Genomic DNA, 21,580 nt, shown 5'->3' with positions numbered 1-21,580 from the left:
GCACCAGGGAACTGACCTTAATGCAGCTGACCCAGAAGCACAGCTAGAAATATGGAAAGCTAAGGAACACAGCCACAGCCTTATTATTTCAGCCCCCCTTTCCTACAGTTGGGGGCTGAAATAATCCCGTGTGGAGTTCCCACATCTGTATCCGTTCTAGTCAGAACATCACTGTCATCTGTCCCATTTGTGATGGAGCAAAGCCCAGCAAATCAAAGGATCACCACGGCAGAGACATTTCCTGGCTCAATCCTTGTCATGCCCTCTGTAATGGCCACTTACAGGGAACATGTATCAATATGGTAACAACTCTGCACCATCTATTTCCTTTCACCAAGATCATTAGTCATGTAGGTCCTAAACTGTATTTGTCATTTGTCAACACTTTGAGTTTATCTCTTGCAAGAGAAGAGAACAAGTTTGCTATGTGGAGTTGTCTTTTTTTTTTTCCCCACCATGCAGATTTTTGTTATTCTTAACAGATCTGTGTGGCCCTTTGCTCAGCAATGAATTTCAGCAGTGACAATAACCTCTTAGAAGAAAACCACAGCCTACAGTAAGAAAGCTGAGACACGAGTCTCAACGTTTGTACACATTAAAATGCAATAGCATAAAGAATTTATGTGATATTTAGACACTGTAACATGCTTATGCACTTTGATTTTTTCCCCCTGTTCCATTCTTTTTAATTAATTTAATGCTTGTATATATTTACCTTGAATTTTGGTAATTAATGTGCATTTATCTGCTGTAGATCAATTCTACATTGGAAATGGTGATTTGCTGCTTGGGATCTGTGTTTAGAATTTTTGTTAGCAATCTTTTGGGGACATGATAAACACCAGCGTTTCCCAGTTGTTCTGGCAGGGTGCTCACAACCCATTTTATGTGGCAGATTGGCTCAAGAGGTTGCCACAGAATACAGGGTTATTTATTCTGAGAAACACAGGGTTTCTTGTGGAGATGATGAAACCATAATGGCTGTAAAGAATGGAAATTATGCTAATCATGTAAACAGGTAGCTGTAAATAATACATAGGCACTGCTGTATTTCCTGGGTCCTCTCACAGCAGGACTCAGTATTAACTATTCTCTGCACTAGGGTAGTGTGGGATCTTGAGGAGAACAACATAGCAATACAATAAAAGCTGCTATGGATATGTATTATGCCAAATTGGTGATACACAGCTCCATTTTTCAGTGCATAACATTCATTCACAACATAACTGTTCATTAAAAATTTCTTTGAGAGGGGCATCAACTGAAAACACATTGTACTTTCCAAAACACTAATCAACCCAAGTGCAAAGATGAACTGATCAACCAGCCACGGACATATTCCATACATTTTCAGGGCTGAATTTTAAAATATTTTTAAAGGAACACACAGAGTAAATTGCTCACTACAACTCACAGAGTTGCAGATGAGCTGTTTGGTTTGCTGTCATACTTTGAAATAAATTCATAAACAATACACCTAATGTCAACTTAAATGTTCTCTCTCCTTTTTTTGAAGCAGTAAAAGGGAGACCTTTCTTTAAAAAAAAAAAAAAAAAAAACAAAAAAACCCCCTATGTGTTGATAGGAACACTATTAGAAGGTTGCAAGACTTATTTCCAAGAATTTTCTTGCTGAATTGAGTTACTTAACGTAGGAAGTAATAAAATAAATAATGAACAGAACAGATATTTTCATGGGTTGAAACCAACAGTTTCACCTAGACAGCCTCCTCTTTGGATTAGATATTATCACAGAAACTGGCATAAAGACACATTCTTACTTTTTCCTGAGTGAAAATCTGGCTCCACTGAAATGTCTGCTTTTGGATTAATCGGGAGAAGGATCTGACCAGCTGTCACAGCCTTGCCAGCACACCTGATCTATGTCATTAAAGCCTCCTGCCACTTCTCAGCTGTGGGAAGTAGATTAAACTAAACTCCTTCATTACAGTCCCCTTCTGCCAGCTCCTGCCTTGTGAGAGCCCTGATTGCACACACCCTGTCTCAGTAAGTGATCCGACCGGGGGTTGATAAAACCTGTGGGATGATGAGATGGCACCTCTCCTGCAAGGAGTTACCTTTTTGACCTCGTACTTGATGGCCAGTTTGACACGGCTCAGGGAGGCTCGGTGTCTCTGCGCTTCCACCGGCTCCGAGTTCAAATCCCCGTTCAGAATGGCCTCCACTTCCTCCGAGTCCCGGCAGAGATCGAGGACACCGACCACGAAGTCCTTGCACTGCATGGACAGCTTGCGATAGTCGTTCTGAAACGGGAGGGATACAGAAGACGGCCCGTGGCAAACACTTAGGAGCAAGCAGGGAGGAAAGAAGAACCTGTACAAGCCACTAAAAATTAACAGTGTTTGACTTCCACTATGTCAAGGTGGGAGCGCATTACAGAGTTTTTGTACGGCAGAACCAATTATTCTGTGACACGAGGTGGACACTCGAACAGCAGATGGTGGCAGCTGTTTAACAGGGCATGGGAACACGACACAATAGAGTAATAAAATAAGCTGGATGGGCAACAAGGGAAAGCTGAATGGACAAATAAGTATTGCACAGACAAACCAGGACTTACTTGAAAAAGCAATCTCGCTGTTGCAAAAAATTTTGCAGACAACTAACGAAATCATTCTTACAGTGTTGCCTCCCAGGCTATGAATATGTTTCAGCTCTTTCTACACTGCTGAAATGGCTGCTTACTCTTTATTCTGATGTATCCTGGATTAATTTCCTCTTTTTCCCCCCCTTCTCTGCTTCCCACTTACCCTTGGAATGGCTCACACCCAACAATGTGTACAGTGGGTTACAAAGTAACTGCATAGAACAACTGTGGCACGAATTTGGACACCAATATTGTGGGCAAAAGACCCCAAAATTCCTGTTTAGGCAGTACAGAAACCAGCTTCTTCTAAGAGACCTTTCCTCTGCCAACACTGCTGAACTACAGAGACATTTCTGAAAACCTCAACCCTTTTATCTAAGAGCTCTGTCCACCTTTCCCTTCCTCCCCTTCACTTCCCTGTCTACACCTCTCACACACCATTCCTTTTATGACTATTTCTTTAATCTCCATCAAGTTTTCTCTCGCTCCATCAGCTTTTCCTTCCATTACTGCTGGAATCAACTGTTTGCATTACCTTCTGAAAGTATATGAAGCCAACACCTGCTTTCTGTTATTAAAAACATCTCCCTCCTCCAATTCAGAGTCTTTTCATAACCCTTCAGCATTCAAGATAGCTTATGTCTCATCCTTGAGGTGCTACCTTTAAACCCCTCGGTTGCTCCTATATGGCAACATCATGAAGATTTGCTTCTTTCTCATCTCCTCCCTCTTCTGACACATCTGTGGCTCTGTTTCAAAATTTTTAGATAGCTCTGTAAGGCACATCTGACTCTTTGCTTGCACTTTGGTTTATATTTGTATATGTCTCCCACCATCTCTGTGACATAATCTATAAGGTCTCATCTGATCTCTATTTCAGCAGAAACCTTGGTCTTCGTTTTTGTGTCCATGTCCTCTCAGACAGATTTCCAGAGCTTCCAGACCTGAGATGCAGCCTCTGATTTCCTCACGTGAGCTGGAGAAGGAAACTTAACTGAACCTGCCAATTTTACCTTGTTGTATCAAGTGCTTCAGTGCCCAACTGGAAACAGCACAGCCTTCTTTTTCAATGATTCCACAGTTTTTTTTCTCTCTTCTTTTTTCCCCATTAGGCCATCAAAACACTAGTTTGAGTCCTCTGTTTCTTCTTTTGTGTGTGTTTACTGTTCATTTCCAGACACTGCCTTTCTAAAATCACTTTTTGGGGGTATAGATTTTCCCTTTGAGGTGCCTGTCTTCTAGAAAATGCTTCCTTATTGCTTCCACTCCCATCATTTTCTCATTTAATCTCAATTCTTTTCCTGAAACCCTCACTTTTTCCTCCTTTCCTAAGTAATTTTACTTCCTTCTACTGCTAGTTTTGCTAAATTCTCTACTTAGGATCTATATAATGGGACAAACTAATGTGCTCTTGGTAGTTTCAAATTATTTTGGGAAATGATGGGAAAAGAGACTGCATAGGATAACTGCAAGAATCAGCCATCGATCCCATAGGTCAGATTCAGATATGAATCAAAATGAAACACTACTGGAGACAAACAAATACTACTAGGAATTGTGTTATTGCAAAAGACTAACATCCCAGATACAGATTTGGAAACAACCAGTCCTAATCATAGACCTAAACAGGAGCCAGTTATTTCCTTTGGTCACAGAGGACAAATTAATTCACTTGTCAGTGAACCAACAGGATGTAAGGTTATTTTAGATTTGTTTTTGGTAACCAAGGAGAACAGTACAGAAGAGCCAATTATAAAAATAATACTGGGATGCATGATTAAACTCAGGGAAGGGATCCTACAAAGATAAAACACATGCAAAGGAAGACTCCAGGATGGTGGCTAGAACAGCAGCAGTCATTAAAAAAAAAAAAAAGATAAAAGAGGAACAGTCTTTCTTGACAGTCTGGTCAAGGAAGAGTTTCATCATGGGACAAAAATTGTAAGTATGAACTGCTAGAATTCAGGTTAGAGAGGACATTAAGCAAAACACAAAGAGGTAAGACAATTTAAAAAGAAGATGGGGATTTTCTTCAGTGAAGACAAAGGAGTGACTGAAGTCTATCTAGCAAAGCCAAAACCAAGCCTTCAGTTTACTGAAGCCCTGTGTTCTTAAAGCTCTTTATATTGTTTTTACTACAGTTATTATGTATCTGTGAGAACTTGAACACTCTTCCTTAAACATCCAATTTCAAGCAAGAGTTGCTTACACATTTCACTACAGCTGAAGACAGGTGTTTACAGAGATGGCTGAGCAAAAACCATACTAATCATCAGATACAGCTTAACATGAATTTAACAGGAATAAAACTGGTAATCCCATTTTCTTTAACACTATAAAGTAGCTGTATGCAGTGCATGGGAATTTTTCACTGATTTCAGTAATAGTACAATATGGCTAAAAGAGAAACTACATCCTTTCTGCCTGACTTTGCAGGCATGTGTAACTTTAAAATAAAAAAAAGTACCTGTTTTGGTGTTATTTCTGTCTACCCTACACTTCAAGGCGGCATCTCATTGAGGTTTAATACAGTTTAGTTTAGCTGGTTTTGTATTATTCAAGTGCTTTATAACCAAATTTTGTTCTTGTATGAATGAACATGGGCTGTCCAGTTGCAGGGAAAGGCTTCATTTACAAAGTCTTTTCTCAATCCTTTGTTAAATGTGAAGAGATAGAAGGAGAAATAATGGCCTTCTAATAGTTAGGAAATAACAGTAGTTATTCTTGTTAAAGGTTCACTTTTTTCTTTACTATTTAACTCTTTTTCCTTAAAATAACACAAATGTAAAGCCAAAAGGTACATTACTGAGAAGTTACTTTCTCAGTTAGCACAGACCAAGCAAGAACACATTTTCACTTGCAATTACAATTGTGAAACCTTGCCTACAAATGGCAGAAAGGGGGACAAACTGCAGCTGCAGTAGTATCTCATGAAGACTGTTAATTCAATAGACCATAGATGGTTTCATTTTGCTGTTCTCTCATGGATGGAGACTCATCCCCTCAAGTGTGTCAGAGCTCCTGACTGATCCTGGCAGAGGGTGCAAAGCTTCTGCTCTCACAGCTCACACTGTGTTAACTGGCATCCCGAAAAATACACCCATCCAGTCTAGAATAGCCCTGCTGGCTCCAGAAGGACAGACTGCTTTGCATGGACTATTTGCCTACAACGCAAAGTTACCCCCATTTCTACTGAATAACAGTGCCATGTGTTTCTTTGATAGGTGGATAGGCCACTTGCTTATAAAAGTTATGCTTATTGCCAGCTAAGATTAAAGATAGGATGGATTAAGTTTTATTGTGTCAAATTTAGGGATTAAATACAGGCTATGTTACTTACAAATGCTGTTATGAGAACTGAAAACCAGCATGTGCATTCCTAATATCCAACTCCAGCTTTGAATCTTATGCTAGGAAAACTTGCCAGATTTCCCTCTCCAGGTCTTTACTTACTTATGTATTAGCAAATCAAATTTATCCCAGTCCATTTGATTGCTTTACAGAATTAAACAGACAAACACTACCCACACTGTGACCGTGGGATCCAATTCTTAAACAATCTTCTACCTCCGGGGTGTTGTGTGAATATCAGAAACCTGAATCTGTGGTCTCAGTCATACACATCCACCTCTGTTTACTCTTGAGAACATACAAACGCAGCCACCAGATCACTCACCTCTTCCATGTCCTAAACAAGGCTATGAGAACTCCCTGTGTGGAGGTGAAAGGACCTGTGCAAGTTGACAGCTTGGTGACATGAAGCTGATCTTCAGGAGAACACCAAACAGAGTAGGCACTGATATTATACAGCAGGGCTCTTGGCCTGTTTTCCATCATAACACAGGGACTCTGATTCCTTAATCAACAAAGTGCTTCTCCAATTAATTCACAGCCTAACTCAGCTGGTTTCAGTACTTATAGCATCTTAAATGTTATCTCTCAAAAAAAGAAAAAAAATTAACAGTTACATGAAGATCTTTGTAACATCAGAAATATCAGCCTACAATCACAGACACTGTGGGTGACATTGGCACGTATAAGAGACAACTGATGATGACTGGGATTGCAGAGCTGTGTCTCATGAGCAATTTTGGAGGACTCTGGCCCACATCAACGTTTGGATCTCAGCCAGCCCAACTCTGCCTGTTCTGTTCTCACTCCTAACATCAAAAACTACCTCCTGAATTCATCTAGAATTTTTACAAAGAACACATCAACGTATGCAAAGAATGAAGGACATGAACAGAAAACCTTCGGCTGATTTCACCCATAGGATTTTTTAAGCTGTTCCAAAGAAATTGTACACTGAGCAATCCCATGCAGTCAGATGAGATGTAGGGATGTTTTCTGTTACATTCCTCTAAGCACCACATTTCACAAGTATTCACAACCCCATAACTAGTTCACACACCCATTATATGCAATCATAAATTTATGTTATTCAATGTATTGTGTGTTAAATGGCCACTTTGAGATCACGTATATACTCAGTTTGCACACACAACTGTATATGCAAATCAAGCACATAATTGCACTGCTGATTACGGATGTGGGCCCTGTCCTTCCAAAAGCTGGTCCTAAACGTAGATCAAGCTTGAACATTCTTTGTTAGTTCAGCTGAGATAACACTATGTAAATTTACTTGGAACGGGGACAGATTCCGCTTTTGGATGCACGTCCACATCTTCCCTTGGTTCCAGGAGGAGCTTTTAGCAAAACTGGGAACAGGGATTTATCCTATATAAAGCAGGATTATGATCTTTTTGATCCTTGCTAGAGCAATTCCAGCTGGGAGAATCGAGCTTGCTTACACAGGACGGTATTTAGTTGAAAGCTGGTAAAAAGAGATTATCTGTGGCTTTTTAGCTACCTTGTCCTTTTTTCCTATGGTGACTCCAAAGGAAAGTTCCATCAGCTGTTCTGACTGCTAGGAATTCTCCCATCCCTGTGCAGTAACAGTTTTAAGGTTCTCAGGGAGGAGGGTAAATATCAATTAACTTTAGTAACCCACAGCAGCCACAGTGGCCAGGGGCTGCTAAAAATAGAAGAACAAGAAAACATAAAATTTGGGAATATTTTGTATTGCAAAGTGCTACTGGGACCAGAAAACACAATCCTCCAACTATGGTAATGAACACTTATTTACAATAAGACAAGATACAGTTCCAGACTGAGCTTCCCTGGACAGTCTGTCAGGTACAAAGCAATGCACCTCAGAGATCTCCAACCACTCATAAAGACAGATGCCATTAGAACAGCCTTCCATAACTTTCTCTAACTCAAACAGGTATTGTCCTTTTCAACAAAAGAAAGGAATTGGACCAGCAAATTTGATATCCTTGGAAAACACTTTCTGATCAGGCATGTTGGTAATAAAAGCCCTTATAAATATCAGAATTGGTGAATGAGCCCAGAGCAAAGCAGAATTCTGGTTTTGCATCTCACACCCAGGACTTAGTCAACAATGTTGCTTTCTTTCTAATTATGTAGTAGAAAATCAGGTGAGCACTTAGAAGGGAGGCAAGAAAAAGGAAAATCCAGAGGGAGAACAGAATAGAAGAAAGTAAGGGAAGAAGACAAATGGATGCAAAGAACAAAACAGAGTAAAAGCACCAAGAAGAAACTAAACAAACAAAATTGATGAAGAAGAGCAAAAGGACCAACATCAGCTTGGAACAAGGATTTCACAAACGAGTAGGAATCAAGGAGGCTTGAAGATGGAAGAAGTGGAGTGCAATGGTCTTTAGGGCTTCAGTTTCCTCATCTATTGTTACTCATTTTCAGTCCTTATTTTTGGCTATGTGTCTTGTATCTCCCAAGAAAAGTGAGTGTTCACTGGTTTCTTTGAATCCTTTCTCCTTTCTTCTGAAGGGAAAATGAAAAAACAAAACAAAATCAGTGTAATTAATCAGGTTTTCTTTAATATTCATAGGGAGCTGACTATCATGAGTGAATGTTCTAAGCCACCTTCCCACATTTCTAATACTTTTGTGCAAACCCCAGTTTGTTCATTAGAATTTGTTAGTATAAATCATAAGCGACAGAGGCAGATGGGACTTTGCATATGCAAAAGATACAAGGTTCAATTTAACAAGCATTTACCAGGAAACTTTACCCTCAGGCGTTTTTAAACCTGGTTTAAATATGGTTCAACCCATATTCTTTGTCTGTGGGAAAACCACCTAGAACAGTATTTTTTTGTATGACTGCTCCGAGTCCTAGAAGTGGAGCATGCACAGGAAACTTTGTGGGACTTAACAGACCCTAGACATTAAGAATAAATCATGAATATTATCAAAAGTCCCTTTAAACAGATGTCCTTTTTTTTTTTTTTTTGTGGGAGACAAACTATTTTGCCCATTTTTCTTCACCCTGAAACAAAGGCACTCGGTGTTGTGCTACAGATTGAATTTGATGGGAATACTCGAGCGTTTCCCAGTGATGAAGCCTTCTCGTCTGGGATGTGAGCACGTTCAGATGACATATCTATGGGAAAGAAAGCCCTGAACACACAGTTACAGATGGGACTCCAGGCAAAGAGTCAACTCTCCTGCCAGGATTGGGAGAAACAGAAAAAAACGCCCTGAGACACGTAAGAATTAGAAGGGGGAAAAAAAAAGAGACAGATGTGATGTCAATGAGGAGAGTAATTATTTCACTGGAACGTTTTGATGTTGATGAGAAGCTGGAAATTCCACGCTAGCAAGGAGCCAGGAACAACTTCTACTATAGATACCTAAACTGAATTATCTTATACACCTGGCAAGGTTAGCAGCCACGTAAGTGCTATCCAAAAATACTGAAAACTGTGAGAATAGTGAATTTCTTGGGGTTTTAGGCATTCCAAAATATCAGGGAATTAGCATTTTAGAAACTGAAGTAATTTTTTTAAGTTCTGGTTTGAAATGAGAAGCCCAATCAAAAAACATTGCTTTTTCCTCCTCCAAAATTTCAAGCTAATTTATTTTTCTGATACAACTTTTATTCATGGTATTAGTACCTACGATATGGGAGCCTCCCATGAGTTTCTATTTTTACCAAAATTTTTCTATGCAGTTCTAATCATCTGCATTCTCACCTAACAAAAACATGATGCAGCTTCGCCTAATTTAGCTTTTGGTGACAGAGATTGTATTTTAGGTTCCTGGAAAGTTGTATAACGCTTACATTGAATTCCTAAGCCCACCAGTGAGCACAGGTATAATAACAAAATTTGTATGCAGTATCACATAGATAAAGATGGATGGTAGAGTTTCTGAGGAGCCAACCCAGAAAAAAAGTTCTCTCTAAGAAACTACAGGAGAAAAAGGGGGAAGAAAAAAAAAAAAAAAGGTTTGTATGCACAACTGCCAAAGCATTTTTCAGAAAACCCATAAATCTCCATCTTGGGCACACAGTTCTGGAGCCCCTGTGGCTCTCAGGTTGTTGGCCTAGTTGAAAAGGAATCAGTGATAAATAGACAAAATTACACACATCAGAGATTTAACCCTCTAGAATGCTCTCTAAATGAGGCACATAACTAATTCATTGTGTGCAGCACACAAGCTGACAGGCTCTGTGCACATGAGAAAATCCTCTAATTCTTCAGGTTTTTGTTCACAAAGAGCTTGCCCAGATTTCAGTACCTCTTCAGCAGAGGGAAAAAAAAAAAACAGCATTTTTCCTATATCCCTGAATAAATACATAGAGGAAGTACTCAATGAATTTGCCAGATTACACAATACACAGCATGGTATGAGTGGGTTCCTTCAGCAAAGGAAGGAAAGGTTTAAGCTGAATTTTACACTTTATTAGTGCACGGTATAATACGTGAATTCTTCTCACCCCTGAAAACTTTATTTTTAAATTATGTTTTAACTCATTTAGCTATATCTGGAGCTATTCTTTCTCGGGAATCTAAAATGGTTTCTTCCTCTTCTGGCAGAGTTCACTTGATTAATTTCTGCCTGTTTTTCTCCAGGTTGTTATATATTCCTTCTGAGCACTCCACAGCGATAACAGTGTTTGCTGTTGTTTGGGAAGGTTATTGGTTATTTTTGTCTCTCTCAGATCATTTTTGAAGGTACTAAACAAAGAAGTGGTACCCAACACCAACCTTGCAGAACCCCAATGAACTCGTTATTAAAACTAGAGGCAATGCTGTTAACATCACTACTCAGTGAGAACAATCTGTCATCCCCTAAGCTGAGCTTTTCTTACAGCACAGTCTAGTGGGGTTGGATGTTTTGGTGGGATTTTGTTGGGGGAAGAGGAGGGCAGGAAAGAGGGGAGGTGAGTGTTACTGTACTTTTCAGGGAAAAATCATTAGGAAAAGCACTGTGCAACAGTTAACTAAGTCATTAATTGTCTGATGAAGGAGCTGAAACATATAAAAAAGTCAGGACACTGAGAAACAAAAGCAGATACAGCTCAAAATGAGGCAACAGGACCTACATCTGTGATTAGTCTAGCAGCTGGTTTTGAACAAGTGACATTTCTAAAAGGTGTGTCAAAAAAATTACCCACTTTCGGTATTCTTAACAATTTGGAGACATCAGTCACAATTAGTACAAATTAAAAAGAGGGAATAAGGTCAATGCTACAGTTGCTCAAGAAAAGCATAACATTCCTGCTTTTTGCACTTACTTTACTCAGAATTTGTAATTAAAACGAATCCTTGACTGCTACTGCAACCAAAATTGTTTTCCATCTGCTGCAAGGTTATCAGAACACGCACTTTTTCCAGTTCCCAATTTTCTCTGTACACAGGAGGTACAAAAGCAATTTCGTTTCGTTAAAAATTCTTATTAAAGGTTTATGTATTGAAAACCCAAAATCAAGAATAAAAGAGACAATAAATAACATGAAAGTATTTGTAATTGAAAAAAGTCAAAGACACAGGAAATCATTTCAGAATTCAAGGACAGCATGAAGTAGCAGCAACTTTAAAACAATAACAAAGACAGAGAAACACAAAACCACCATTACCTTGAATTCTTTTTCAATGTTGGCCAACTTGGCAAGTTCATTGCTGAGTTCTAGAGCAGTGAGTACTGGATCTTCACTGGAGAGGGAGAGATAGGCCGGGCTCGCCAGTCCCTTGTATGCGTTTATCCTCGACCTAGAGTGACTGAAAGAATCATGTTTTTGCTTCTCTGTACAGTCATTACATTTGCAGAAATAATCATGAGGTCTTTCTATCCTCGCTCCTTTCATCAACAGCATGTGCACGACTTCGTATTTTTGGCAGTGGGCAGCTAAAATGATGGGAGTGATGTCCGGAGAAAAGCGGGTTCCGTCTTCGTCGTAGGAATAAAAATCATCATCCTGGAGCTCCTGCTCGCAAGGGCTCAGAGTCAGTCGCTTGTTTACCGAAAAGCCAGGATGATTCAGGATTGCTTCCACTATCCTGATGTAGCCCTTGCTGATTGCGAGCAGCAGGGCATCTCCAATCCGTGCCAAGTTCTCTTTTTTTAACAGGAGTTCTGTCACCTCCAAATGTTCGTTCCCCACAGCAAGCTGCAAGGCGTTTTGGCCCATGTAGTCAACACAGTTGACATTCAGGGTTTTGGACTCCTCCAGCATTTTGCGCACCACAGGGATGTTCCCGTACTCGGCCGCGTCCAGGAAACGCTCCTCCTCAGCCGTCAGACTGGTGCCCCTGTTGTTGAACATGAAGGCCGGGCCTCGGATGGCCTGGCGCCTTCCCTTTTCCCTCATCATGGTCATACGCCTCAGGGATGGACTTTCCTCAATGTACCTAAATGAAAAAAAAAACAAACAAAAGTAACAGAAATTCACTGTGTTGGTTATTTGCAGCTTCCACTTCTCCTGTGGCTAAAACAGTGACAACTAATTTGCTCTTGTCATTTGTCCATCTATTGACAACCGGTGTCCTGTATTGTGATCGCTCTGCCTTCATTCTCGCTTGTCTGCAACCTACAGGTTCAATGCCACAGGCTATTTGTGTTTTCTCAGCGTGGTCCAAATTTATTAATATTTTTTTATTTTATATAAGACATCACTTCTCTTCAGAAACCCCTCTCAACTCAGTGCATATATAAAACGAAAACACATCTACTTTCAGTAGTAATTAAAACTATCCATCACAGGCATTCAAGCTGATGGTATAAGGCAGGCAACATTTGTGCTTACTATACTGTAGATCACACAGAAGGGAGGTGAAAACACATTTTCTTCATGATGTCTTGCCAAGCAACACATAATGAAGCTGATCTCACACCTACTGTTACTACTAGAAACATTAAACCTGGAAGCTTCTACTCACAAGTCAATTTGATCAAACTACAAGCCTTTGAAAAACAACAGTACACACACATTCAGCAGACTTTCTAACTAAACTGCTCACAGATTCCAGACACCAGGAGTCATCCAATATAGACTGGGAGCAGCTCTCACTCCACTTAGGACTCCTGCAATGTTGTGGATTTTATTCATCCTATTTCTACATCTACCATTTCAGGAGCTGAGAGAAAGAAGAGAGCTAAAATCATTACATGAGTGTGTGTATATTATTATTATTATTATTATTATTATTATTATTAGTTATAGAAGTTCGTATGCATTCTTGCAATATAATCAAGAAAAATGGGAAAGTCAAAGAGCTAATGAATGCAAATGAAAACTGAGATGACAGGCTGCACTGGGAAGAGAAAACCTGAGTGTAGGAAAGTGAGATTGTTTAGGAAACGACACTGAGAACCAGGGAGCCTGTGAACTCTCTGCAAAAAAATGGTTGCAAAAGCAGAAAGAGGGAGAAAAGAGAAGGGGAACAGAAGAAAAGAAAGGGTGAGCAAGCTAATTTGGAAAACACAGAAACTGGAATTATGAACCAGTGAAGGTATTGGCTGAGAGGACTGGGGAGCAAACAGGGCTGAAAAAACAGGCAGATGGGGTGCTGAGCTGGATGTAGCTAGGTAAGGAAGCTAGAGATGGGATAGGAGGTTCAGAGCACTAACACTAGATAGGAATTACAATAGGAATTACAAAGAAAATGGGCTTAAGGATGAGATGTTGAGGAACAGATGCTGCTTAACTGGAGAAAACAACAGGAAACAACTGCCTGGCAAGGTCTGAAACAACAGAATAGATGGGATCAGGCTAAAGAGGTCACAGCTGGGGGAAGAACAGAAGCATTTGCACCTGCCAGAGCAGAGGCCAAAGGCCTGGAAAGGTGCTCAGGATACTGTAACCTTCCTTCACCACCATCTGCAAACAAATATGAAACCCATCAGCAATCTGCCTTTGCTTTCTAGTGCAGCTCAATATTGAGAAAGACAGTCTCCAGCTGCTATCAGCTAATCCACTGATACAGATCCCTATCAAGGGATAGGGATCACTTGAGATGATTTGATGGGCACAGGAACACCAAATGCAGCTTATAAACAATGTAAGTTAATGGAGGGTGTGCTTTGAATACACATAGCACTATGTGTGTGTATATATATATATATGCTACATAGAGAGAAACAGGCCTCATAATTCCAAATTTGGTCCTTAAGTCCTGTGTGCCTCTGTTTCTCATCTTTAGAAAAAGAACAGTTGGCTTCTATTCTGCAGGAGCATTGTGAAAATTAATTTATTCACTTTGGTGAAAAACTCAGATACAGGAATAAAAGGCCAGACACAAAAACCTAAGAGGAAATTAATTCTTCTACCCTCAGTGCATGAGAAGAGATGTGGGTCCGTGTAATGAATGCTGAGGGCAAACCAAAATATTAAACTGCCCTTTTTAAGCAAACCCTGTCAGTCTGAGAAAGGACAGAACCAAGGGAAAAATGCCACATGCACCTTTGGGCACACAAAGATTATCCATTAAAGTGGGCAGAGTGGAACCTGCATGGGCAGCTGCAAAAGCTAAATATCCTGATGACCTCAAGTCCATACCCACAGCCAGAGGAACAGCCTCCTAAAGGCTGTTTGGTTGGTTTTTGTGGGTGTGATCTTCCAACAGTGAGCTTTGCTGTATTAACACTGCACAGAATACACCCCTTGACATCACTGGATGCAGCAATGTCAGCCCTAAGAGTTTTCACTGGGCATAACTAATTCCATTCAGGTTGGGAGAATATGTCTGGCCTTCTAGCTATCTGCATCAGCTGCAATAAATTCAGCAAAATGTAAAATCTTAATCACTTTATCACAGCTACAAATATCCTAAAACCCAGTTAAACAAATGGGCAGCTCCACTGCACACCAAGCGAAGAGATCGTGATGCTCATTATCAAGGGCAGGTCTCTCGTGGGATGAAGTGTTTGATTTTTCACATTTTCAGCTGTGGTTGGTATTTTTGGACTACCTGAAACGGCCTGAGTGGCACTGCAGTACAAGCAATGCTAACTGCTATTTACTTTTTGAAATATGTGGCAAAACTGCTTTGGCAAACATGACAGGACCCATTTTTTTGTTTTCTTTCCCTTCTGTACCACTTTCTTTAAATCTATCAAAAAGGCAACATAACAGAGAGGATTTGTGACTCTTAAACATAGAATTGATTTAATGTCTTAAAGCTCAGGCATATTTCCAGTTTAAGAGTACTCAGACAAAGATTTGAGTGCACATGGTGAACAGCCACACTATGCTATTACCTTATTCCCCAACAAAATCAGAAGTAAAATCACTTTTTTTTTCCTCATAGTTTCCTTTTAAACAAGATGTTATTGCCTGCTATGCTGTTATATTTCTATTCTTCCTCCACATCCAAAAACATATAGGGATAGAAATGTAGTTGTTTACTGCAATGTTATGAAGAAAAAAATTAAAAATGTAAAAAAGACAAATAGACTCATGCTCACTTCTTGACTTAAGACTCTAAACCGTCACTCCAAATCTCATTTATCTTTCATGAAATACATAACAATAGATTTCCCCCTATATATTCTGTTTAATTTTTCAGCATATTTTGAAAGATGACATTTATTTTCATTTTATCTATCTTTCTTTCAAAACCCACTGTCAGACTGAGGTGATTTATCTGACTGCCATAAAGAGAGATATATATCCTTTCAAAAGTGTTGTATCAGAGTATCTTCCCAATAAGGAAGATATCCTTAACTATAAATCTTCTGACAGAAATGATATATTTGAAGTGACTGCAATATCTTCTCAAAATCAAGATGAACGTTGCTTGGTATTTCAATGACTAAAATATTGTCAAGACATCCCCCCCCCCCCCAAAAAAAAAAAAAAAAGCAAAAAATCTTGTACAGCACCACACAGCCAGAAGGCTTTTAGGTTCATCTACACCTCTCTCCTCCCTTCTTCCACTTTTCCCTCAGCAAATTCAAAGACCTCAAAGCCAGCACAGCTCTGGTCAGAGTACTGTATGCAAGAAGCATCATGTACAAGGTCTCCTATTCCATTTTCTGCTCTCCTCCTCATCATCTAATATTTTTAAGCTATCTCAAAGCATTGAGAAAATACTTAAAATTTTAAGTGTTTAATAATTTTCAGAGAATTTTATATGTAATATTTGCCAAGTGAAATAATCAAAGCAACAAAATCTCAAGTTGTGTCTCTAAATATCATTAGACTGGCTTAAAAATATGATTAAAATAGAACTGAGTGTGCATTAATTACTTGTGTTCTATTTCCAATGCCTTTTAAGTTCAGATTCTCAACCCTGTCTCTGTAAGGAGCTGACAAGTGACATTAAAGGAAGGAAGGAGAGATGGAAATCATGATGCTTCTCTTCCCAACTGTTCCAAATAGTTGAAAGAACGCACAAAAAAAATACATCTATAGAATGCATGGCAAAAACCCCATGAAAACACCAAGTAAGAAAAATGTGCAGGCTGGAGAAAGCCTGATGATCCCTCTGCTTCTTCCATGGGCTGTTTCAATGACAGAATCCTTCTCTGTTCCCTGCCTACCCCTTTTCATGTTCAAACTTTTAGAACTGCAGCAGAACAGAAAAGTGGGACAAATAAATGACACAAGAGTTCCTTACTCCTTATCCTGCTCATTATCTCATCTACAGCAATCCAAAAGATTTATAATCTTGTTTCTGAGTCTATTCTTTGAACACTGCAAACCACATAAGTAATTTTAAAAGAAAAGGAGAGTAGCTGGAGAAACAGGAGGTTTCATTCTGGGCCTTCCCAGATCCATAGAGCAATTTTCTAACATTTGTGCTGAAGAACAGGCTGTTATTCTCCCTGAACTATTAAATGCAATAAAAGATGGCATCAACAATTTACAAGCAGTTTACCCCACTGCTGAACTACAGTACATTAGTGATCCTGATTCTATTCTAGCTCTGAAGAGGAAATGCAGTCCAGTGATTACAGATTAGATAAGTCCATCATGCCCACAGCGCTTAAAAGCAACACCGCTAGAGTCAGCCACAAAGGAGATGAGGATTGTGCCTCTTGGTCTGCTAAAAGTAACCTCTAAGGCCCCAGTTTTAAAATTAAAGATGATAATTGCCTTAAAAAGTGCTCAGACATGCACATACATAAGAGCAGCGTTGTAGCTCGTGACGTCTGAGATCACTTAAACCAAGCGACTTCAAAAGTCTTGTTACTATCCCAGGAAGAGACTGTGCAGTTCCATGTGAGGAAGCAGCTCCTTGCTCAGTGCAGGGCCACAGGTAGTGTTGGAGGGGCAATCCCCCAGCCTCATTCCCTCTCCCAAACCAAGGCTTTCCCATCCCTCCAAGCTCTGCTACAGCCATGTGCCAGAAGAGGCCGCTGGTTAAATTTGTTTCTTCACCAGTAAAAACGGTGTCACCTTCATCTCTGTTTGCATGGAAGCTTGCACTTGTTCCACACAACTTGGGAGTCCCTGCAGCAAATCCAAAATGCATTAAATGAGAGGTTCACTCTCCCTTCTGTGAACTACTGCCTGGGCTTTCCAGAAGAGGGAGGTGAATTGAGCTGAACAGCAGAACATAAATCAGGCCAGCTGCAAGATCTGACTTAGGTCTATACTCTCCCACTGGTCTGAAACGACACAATCCATCATCCAAAATGCCCTCGTGTCAGCTCACAGAAGTTCTGGCTCCAAAAAGGAAAGAATTAGTCAAAAAACAAATGGAACAAAATACAGTGAGATATCAGGAGGAGGTGTACACACACTTAGTTTGTTCCATCCCCTCCCGCCCCACAAACTATGCAGAGCTTTTTCCTACCGTTACTCTTCACTAACTCCTCAAGGGAAAATACCATCCATCTGAATTCCTGTGGGAAAAGAGGACTATATCTTGATGACAGGAGGGCATCTATACACACACAGAACAAGGAAAATATCTCACCAGGAAAGAATCAAGTTAACAGGGCTGCAGCAACAAAGAATTCTAAAGCTCTGTTGGAACTCAGTCCTTTTTTTGTGTTTTGTTGTTCCAGTCACAAAACTCTGCTGTGATTTTCAGAGATACTCAGAAAATCAGGCATCTAATGCCTACAACATTTAATTTACGGGTTTCATCCACTTTTTTTTCACTGGGACATATAGTACCTCGTGAAACAAGGAAACAAGTATTACATCCAGTCTGCAATCTTGGTGGGAATCTGAGGTTAATTACTTTTTTCCACCAATATTTGGCACAGGAGGGAGCCAGTTGTACACTGACAGGTACCTTGCACAGGTTGCAGCTTCCAGAAAGAAGACATTTCAAACTCCAACTAAGTCTGTCTGCTTGTGCAAACTACTTCACATCTTCCTGCCTTTTTCCCCTTGCACCTTGTACTGAATATTTAAGACTACAAATTCTTCCAGACAAGGATTCTCACACTGGCTTTGTGCACACTAAAGCCTTACATGTGTCAATATGAGTGCATTTTGAGCAAACTGATACTCAGAAATAAACTCATCTTTTTTTCATCAGCATACCTTCTGATTTTAGGCATTAGCACCAAACACAAAGTGTTACCCCAGGAGAAAAATCCCCCTACCATACCGAGGATGACCATGGGCACATAACAGGGAAAATGGTAGTTCTGGGTCTTTACCTCTGTGCCCCAATAGTTCAATACACTCCTACTCCATAAATCAATGTCAGCCCTTTTGCCAGTCCATCTGAAGCACTGCTCTAACAGACTCCCAGGATAGGGCCACAAAAATTATACACCAGGAGGCAATTCCAAGACATGGAGCTCACTCCAGGCTCAAATACCTATGTGAATTCCAGTTTGATCCCCTGGTGGCATAATACCCATTTCTTAAAGAAAGGAACATGCCAACTATTCTAGAAGGACACTGGGGATCCAGGAGTTTAGGACTCGTGTACCTCATAATTCATCTGAGCGAGCTTCAACTGTCTAAAAATAAAGTGTCCAAGTCTAAACTAATCCTCCAGGCTCCTTTTATGGTGGATAAAGACAGGCACCTCAAGAAAGAAGACAAATGACTATGCTGCCTTTCCCACTGCTATTTCCTCTCCCATTCCATCAACTATAAGGGAGCCTAGACAAGCAACTCAAGCACAACTAACTTTCTGACAGGTAAAGACACATGAAAGGTCAATTCACTTGAAGTCCAGATTGCTGGGCATAGGGTACTTGTAAAGAATTTCTGCACTGGGATGGTAAAAATCACTTTTATTTGTGATTATCCTATTGTATGCACTACCCTAATTATTTCTGTACTTTACAGTTGTCTCTAGGGTGATTTTAATTAAGGCTTCTTCTATAAATGCTGAATATCTTATCTTAAAATTCAGCGTGTTTGCTATCTGGTAATTAAAGTATTTAATTAAAAACTAAATATTGTCCTGAAAGCATAAAATACTCAAGTAATCCTCAGAGGTATGTCTATCTAAACTGCAGCTTGATATAAAAATAAGTGAATAATTCATGGTCAACCTACATTTTGCAAGTCAAGGAAAAGAAAGTTAACATCCCTACTAGTAAAATTGAATATACTTGTTTTGCAGTAAATCTAGTCATGGTCAGGATCTTTATATATATATATATATATATATATATGACTACATCTTTGAAATTGAGCTTAAATTTTGGAAGAGCACATCCAACAGGATAAAACAGGATAAGAAGCATCTCAAGAACCAAGGATTTTCTGCACAGGTGTCCTAGATTTCCGTGGGGAATCTGGCTTTACCACAGCACGGACTTTCAAAAAATACACAGATATAAAAGGGATGCATTAGCGCCGCGAGTACAAAAGGGTGCAATGGGTTCGCTAGACCTCAGCTGAACCAATAATCAGGCAATTTCTCGGCGGCTACACTTGTAACCAGGGGAGGCGGGGGGGAGAAAAGGAGGAGATGGAATCTCTTGTGCCCCGGCACACGGGGCAAAGGCAAAGCCCAGGGGCTGGGGAGGGGCGCCGAGGGCAGGCAGGGAGCGGGCGATGCCCCGAGGGCACTTTTCCCAGAGTCCCGGCGGTGGGACGGCGCGGTCCAGCCCCTCTCCCGGACCGCGGGGCCGGCGGCGCCTCCCGGCCCCGAGCGCCGCAACTTCCCGGGAGCCGCATCCCCGCGGCCGCTCCGGGGAAGTTGCCGGCCGGCACCCTCCGAACACACCCCCCCCCCCGGGCCCCACTTACATGGTGCTGGCAAAAGGGGGGGGCGGGTAGTAGCCGTAGGGCTCTCGGAGGGTTTTGACAGCCCTTTGCGGTGGCGGAGGGGGCTCCGGCCCCCCATTGACGCCTCTCCAGCCGCGGCGCCGGCGCTGCTGCTCCTCTTCCTCTGCCCCCTCCTCCTCCTCCTCCTGCTGCGGGGGGAAGGTCACTCTCCCCTGCTCCTTGCTCTTCCTGCTCTTGCTCGACATGGTCGGTCAGGGTCCCCTCAGGCGGCGGTGCTGGCGGCGGCTGCTCCCGCTCCCGGCCGGCCTCGTCCTGCGGCGTGTGCGGCGGCGAAGGAGGCGGGAGAAAGAGAAGGAGGAGGAGGCAAGCCCTGCCCGGTGGGGGACAGAGCACCTGGAGAGGACAAACTCCTCGCCACAAAGCCGCGGCCGCCCCTCTGCCCTGTGCTCCCGCCGCCCGTCGGGAAGGCGGCGCGATGCGCAGCCCGGCAGCGGGAGCCGGGAAGTGCCGGGGAGGCGAGCGAGACACAGGGCTCCCGGCGGCGGCGGCGGCTCTGCCCCGCTCCTCCTCTCCCTGTCATCATCCCTCGCTAGGACAGCATCGTCACGGAGGCAGCGGGGCCGGGGACGGCACAGCCGCCTCCCGCAGCGGGCGCTCCGGAGAGGAGGGGACGCCCCCACCCTACCTCCATCACAGCTCGGGGGGCGTGAGGGGGAGGCGCGTTATCCCGGGACCGCTACAAATGTCCCTCAGCCGCCCCCCGCCTTCCCGCCCACCTGAGGTATCATCCTTTTCCCGCCACGCCTGGGCTCCAGGTGTCGGCACTGCTGATGGGGGGAGCCCTCAGGATGTTCCTGCCGGCGGAGGGTCCCTACAAAGCCGGCACCAAATCCCGAGGGAGCGGGGGCTGCTCGGCTCTGGTAACAACGTGAGGCGGTGGGCTGCCGGCAGCAAGGTAATTTTTTTTAAAATGGCCCGAAAGCTGTGCCCAGCCCGATCAAACCCTCACAAAGCTCGGTTGTTACTGAGAGAAATACTCAGCCTCACAGTGGAAACAGCAAAGTTGAAATTTTCAGGTAAAAAGAGATACTTTTGACTGATTTACCGAGGGTAAAAGCGAGCCAAGGTTCCCAAGGTGTTCCAGATGTCTCTGCCTCAGACTTGACTGATTTGCGTGGTGCCAGGCTGGAAAACAGTGGGAGGATGCTGAGACACCCATGGCATGTAATCAAAGCTAATTATGCTCTATAGATACCAGTCACAAAGATTCCTGCTGTACAGAGATGTACTACCTCTTCTCTTCTTATGAGGGGGTTTTGGTGTGTTATGCCATGGGGAAAATTATTCTGTGACAAAACTGCAACCTTGTTAAAATCAAGGCCAAGCATGTGTGTTTTTATACCCAGAGCATCCAGAACAATACGTACACACAGACCACATGTGTCAAATTATATATAATAAAGATATTTCTTTGTCTATGCACTACTGA

The 21,580-nt window shown here is 41.7% G+C and overlaps 1 protein-coding gene across 2 annotated transcripts in view; it reads right to left on the bottom strand.

The window, feature by feature from the left end:
- Positions 1 to 21,241, bottom strand: part of TRPC3 (transient receptor potential cation channel subfamily C member 3) — a 36,301-nt gene extending 15,060 nt beyond the window's left edge. The window contains exons 1-3 of one of the 2 annotated variants that reach the window (XM_027690036.1): positions 21,197 to 21,241; positions 11,575 to 12,346; positions 2,078 to 2,263 (exon numbers count right to left, since the gene is read on the bottom strand). In XM_027690036.1, coding sequence (XP_027545837.1) covers positions 2,078 to 2,263; positions 11,575 to 12,315 — 927 coding nt within the window. In that variant the 5' untranslated portion in view covers positions 12,316 to 12,346; positions 21,197 to 21,241. Of the gene's footprint in view, positions 1 to 2,077; positions 2,264 to 11,574; positions 12,347 to 20,112; positions 20,768 to 21,196 lie in introns of those variants that run through there. The other variant, XM_027690035.1, reaches the window with a different exon arrangement.
- Positions 21,242 to 21,580: the final 339 nt, after the last annotated feature.

The sequence above is a fragment of the Neopelma chrysocephalum genome, unplaced genomic scaffold (assembly GCF_003984885.1).
Source record: "Neopelma chrysocephalum unplaced genomic scaffold, ASM398488v2 Primary Assembly neopelma1_79, whole genome shotgun sequence".
NCBI lineage: Eukaryota > Metazoa > Chordata > Aves > Passeriformes > Pipridae > Neopelma > Neopelma chrysocephalum.
This window is presented reverse-complemented; position numbering and strand designations above follow the sequence as displayed.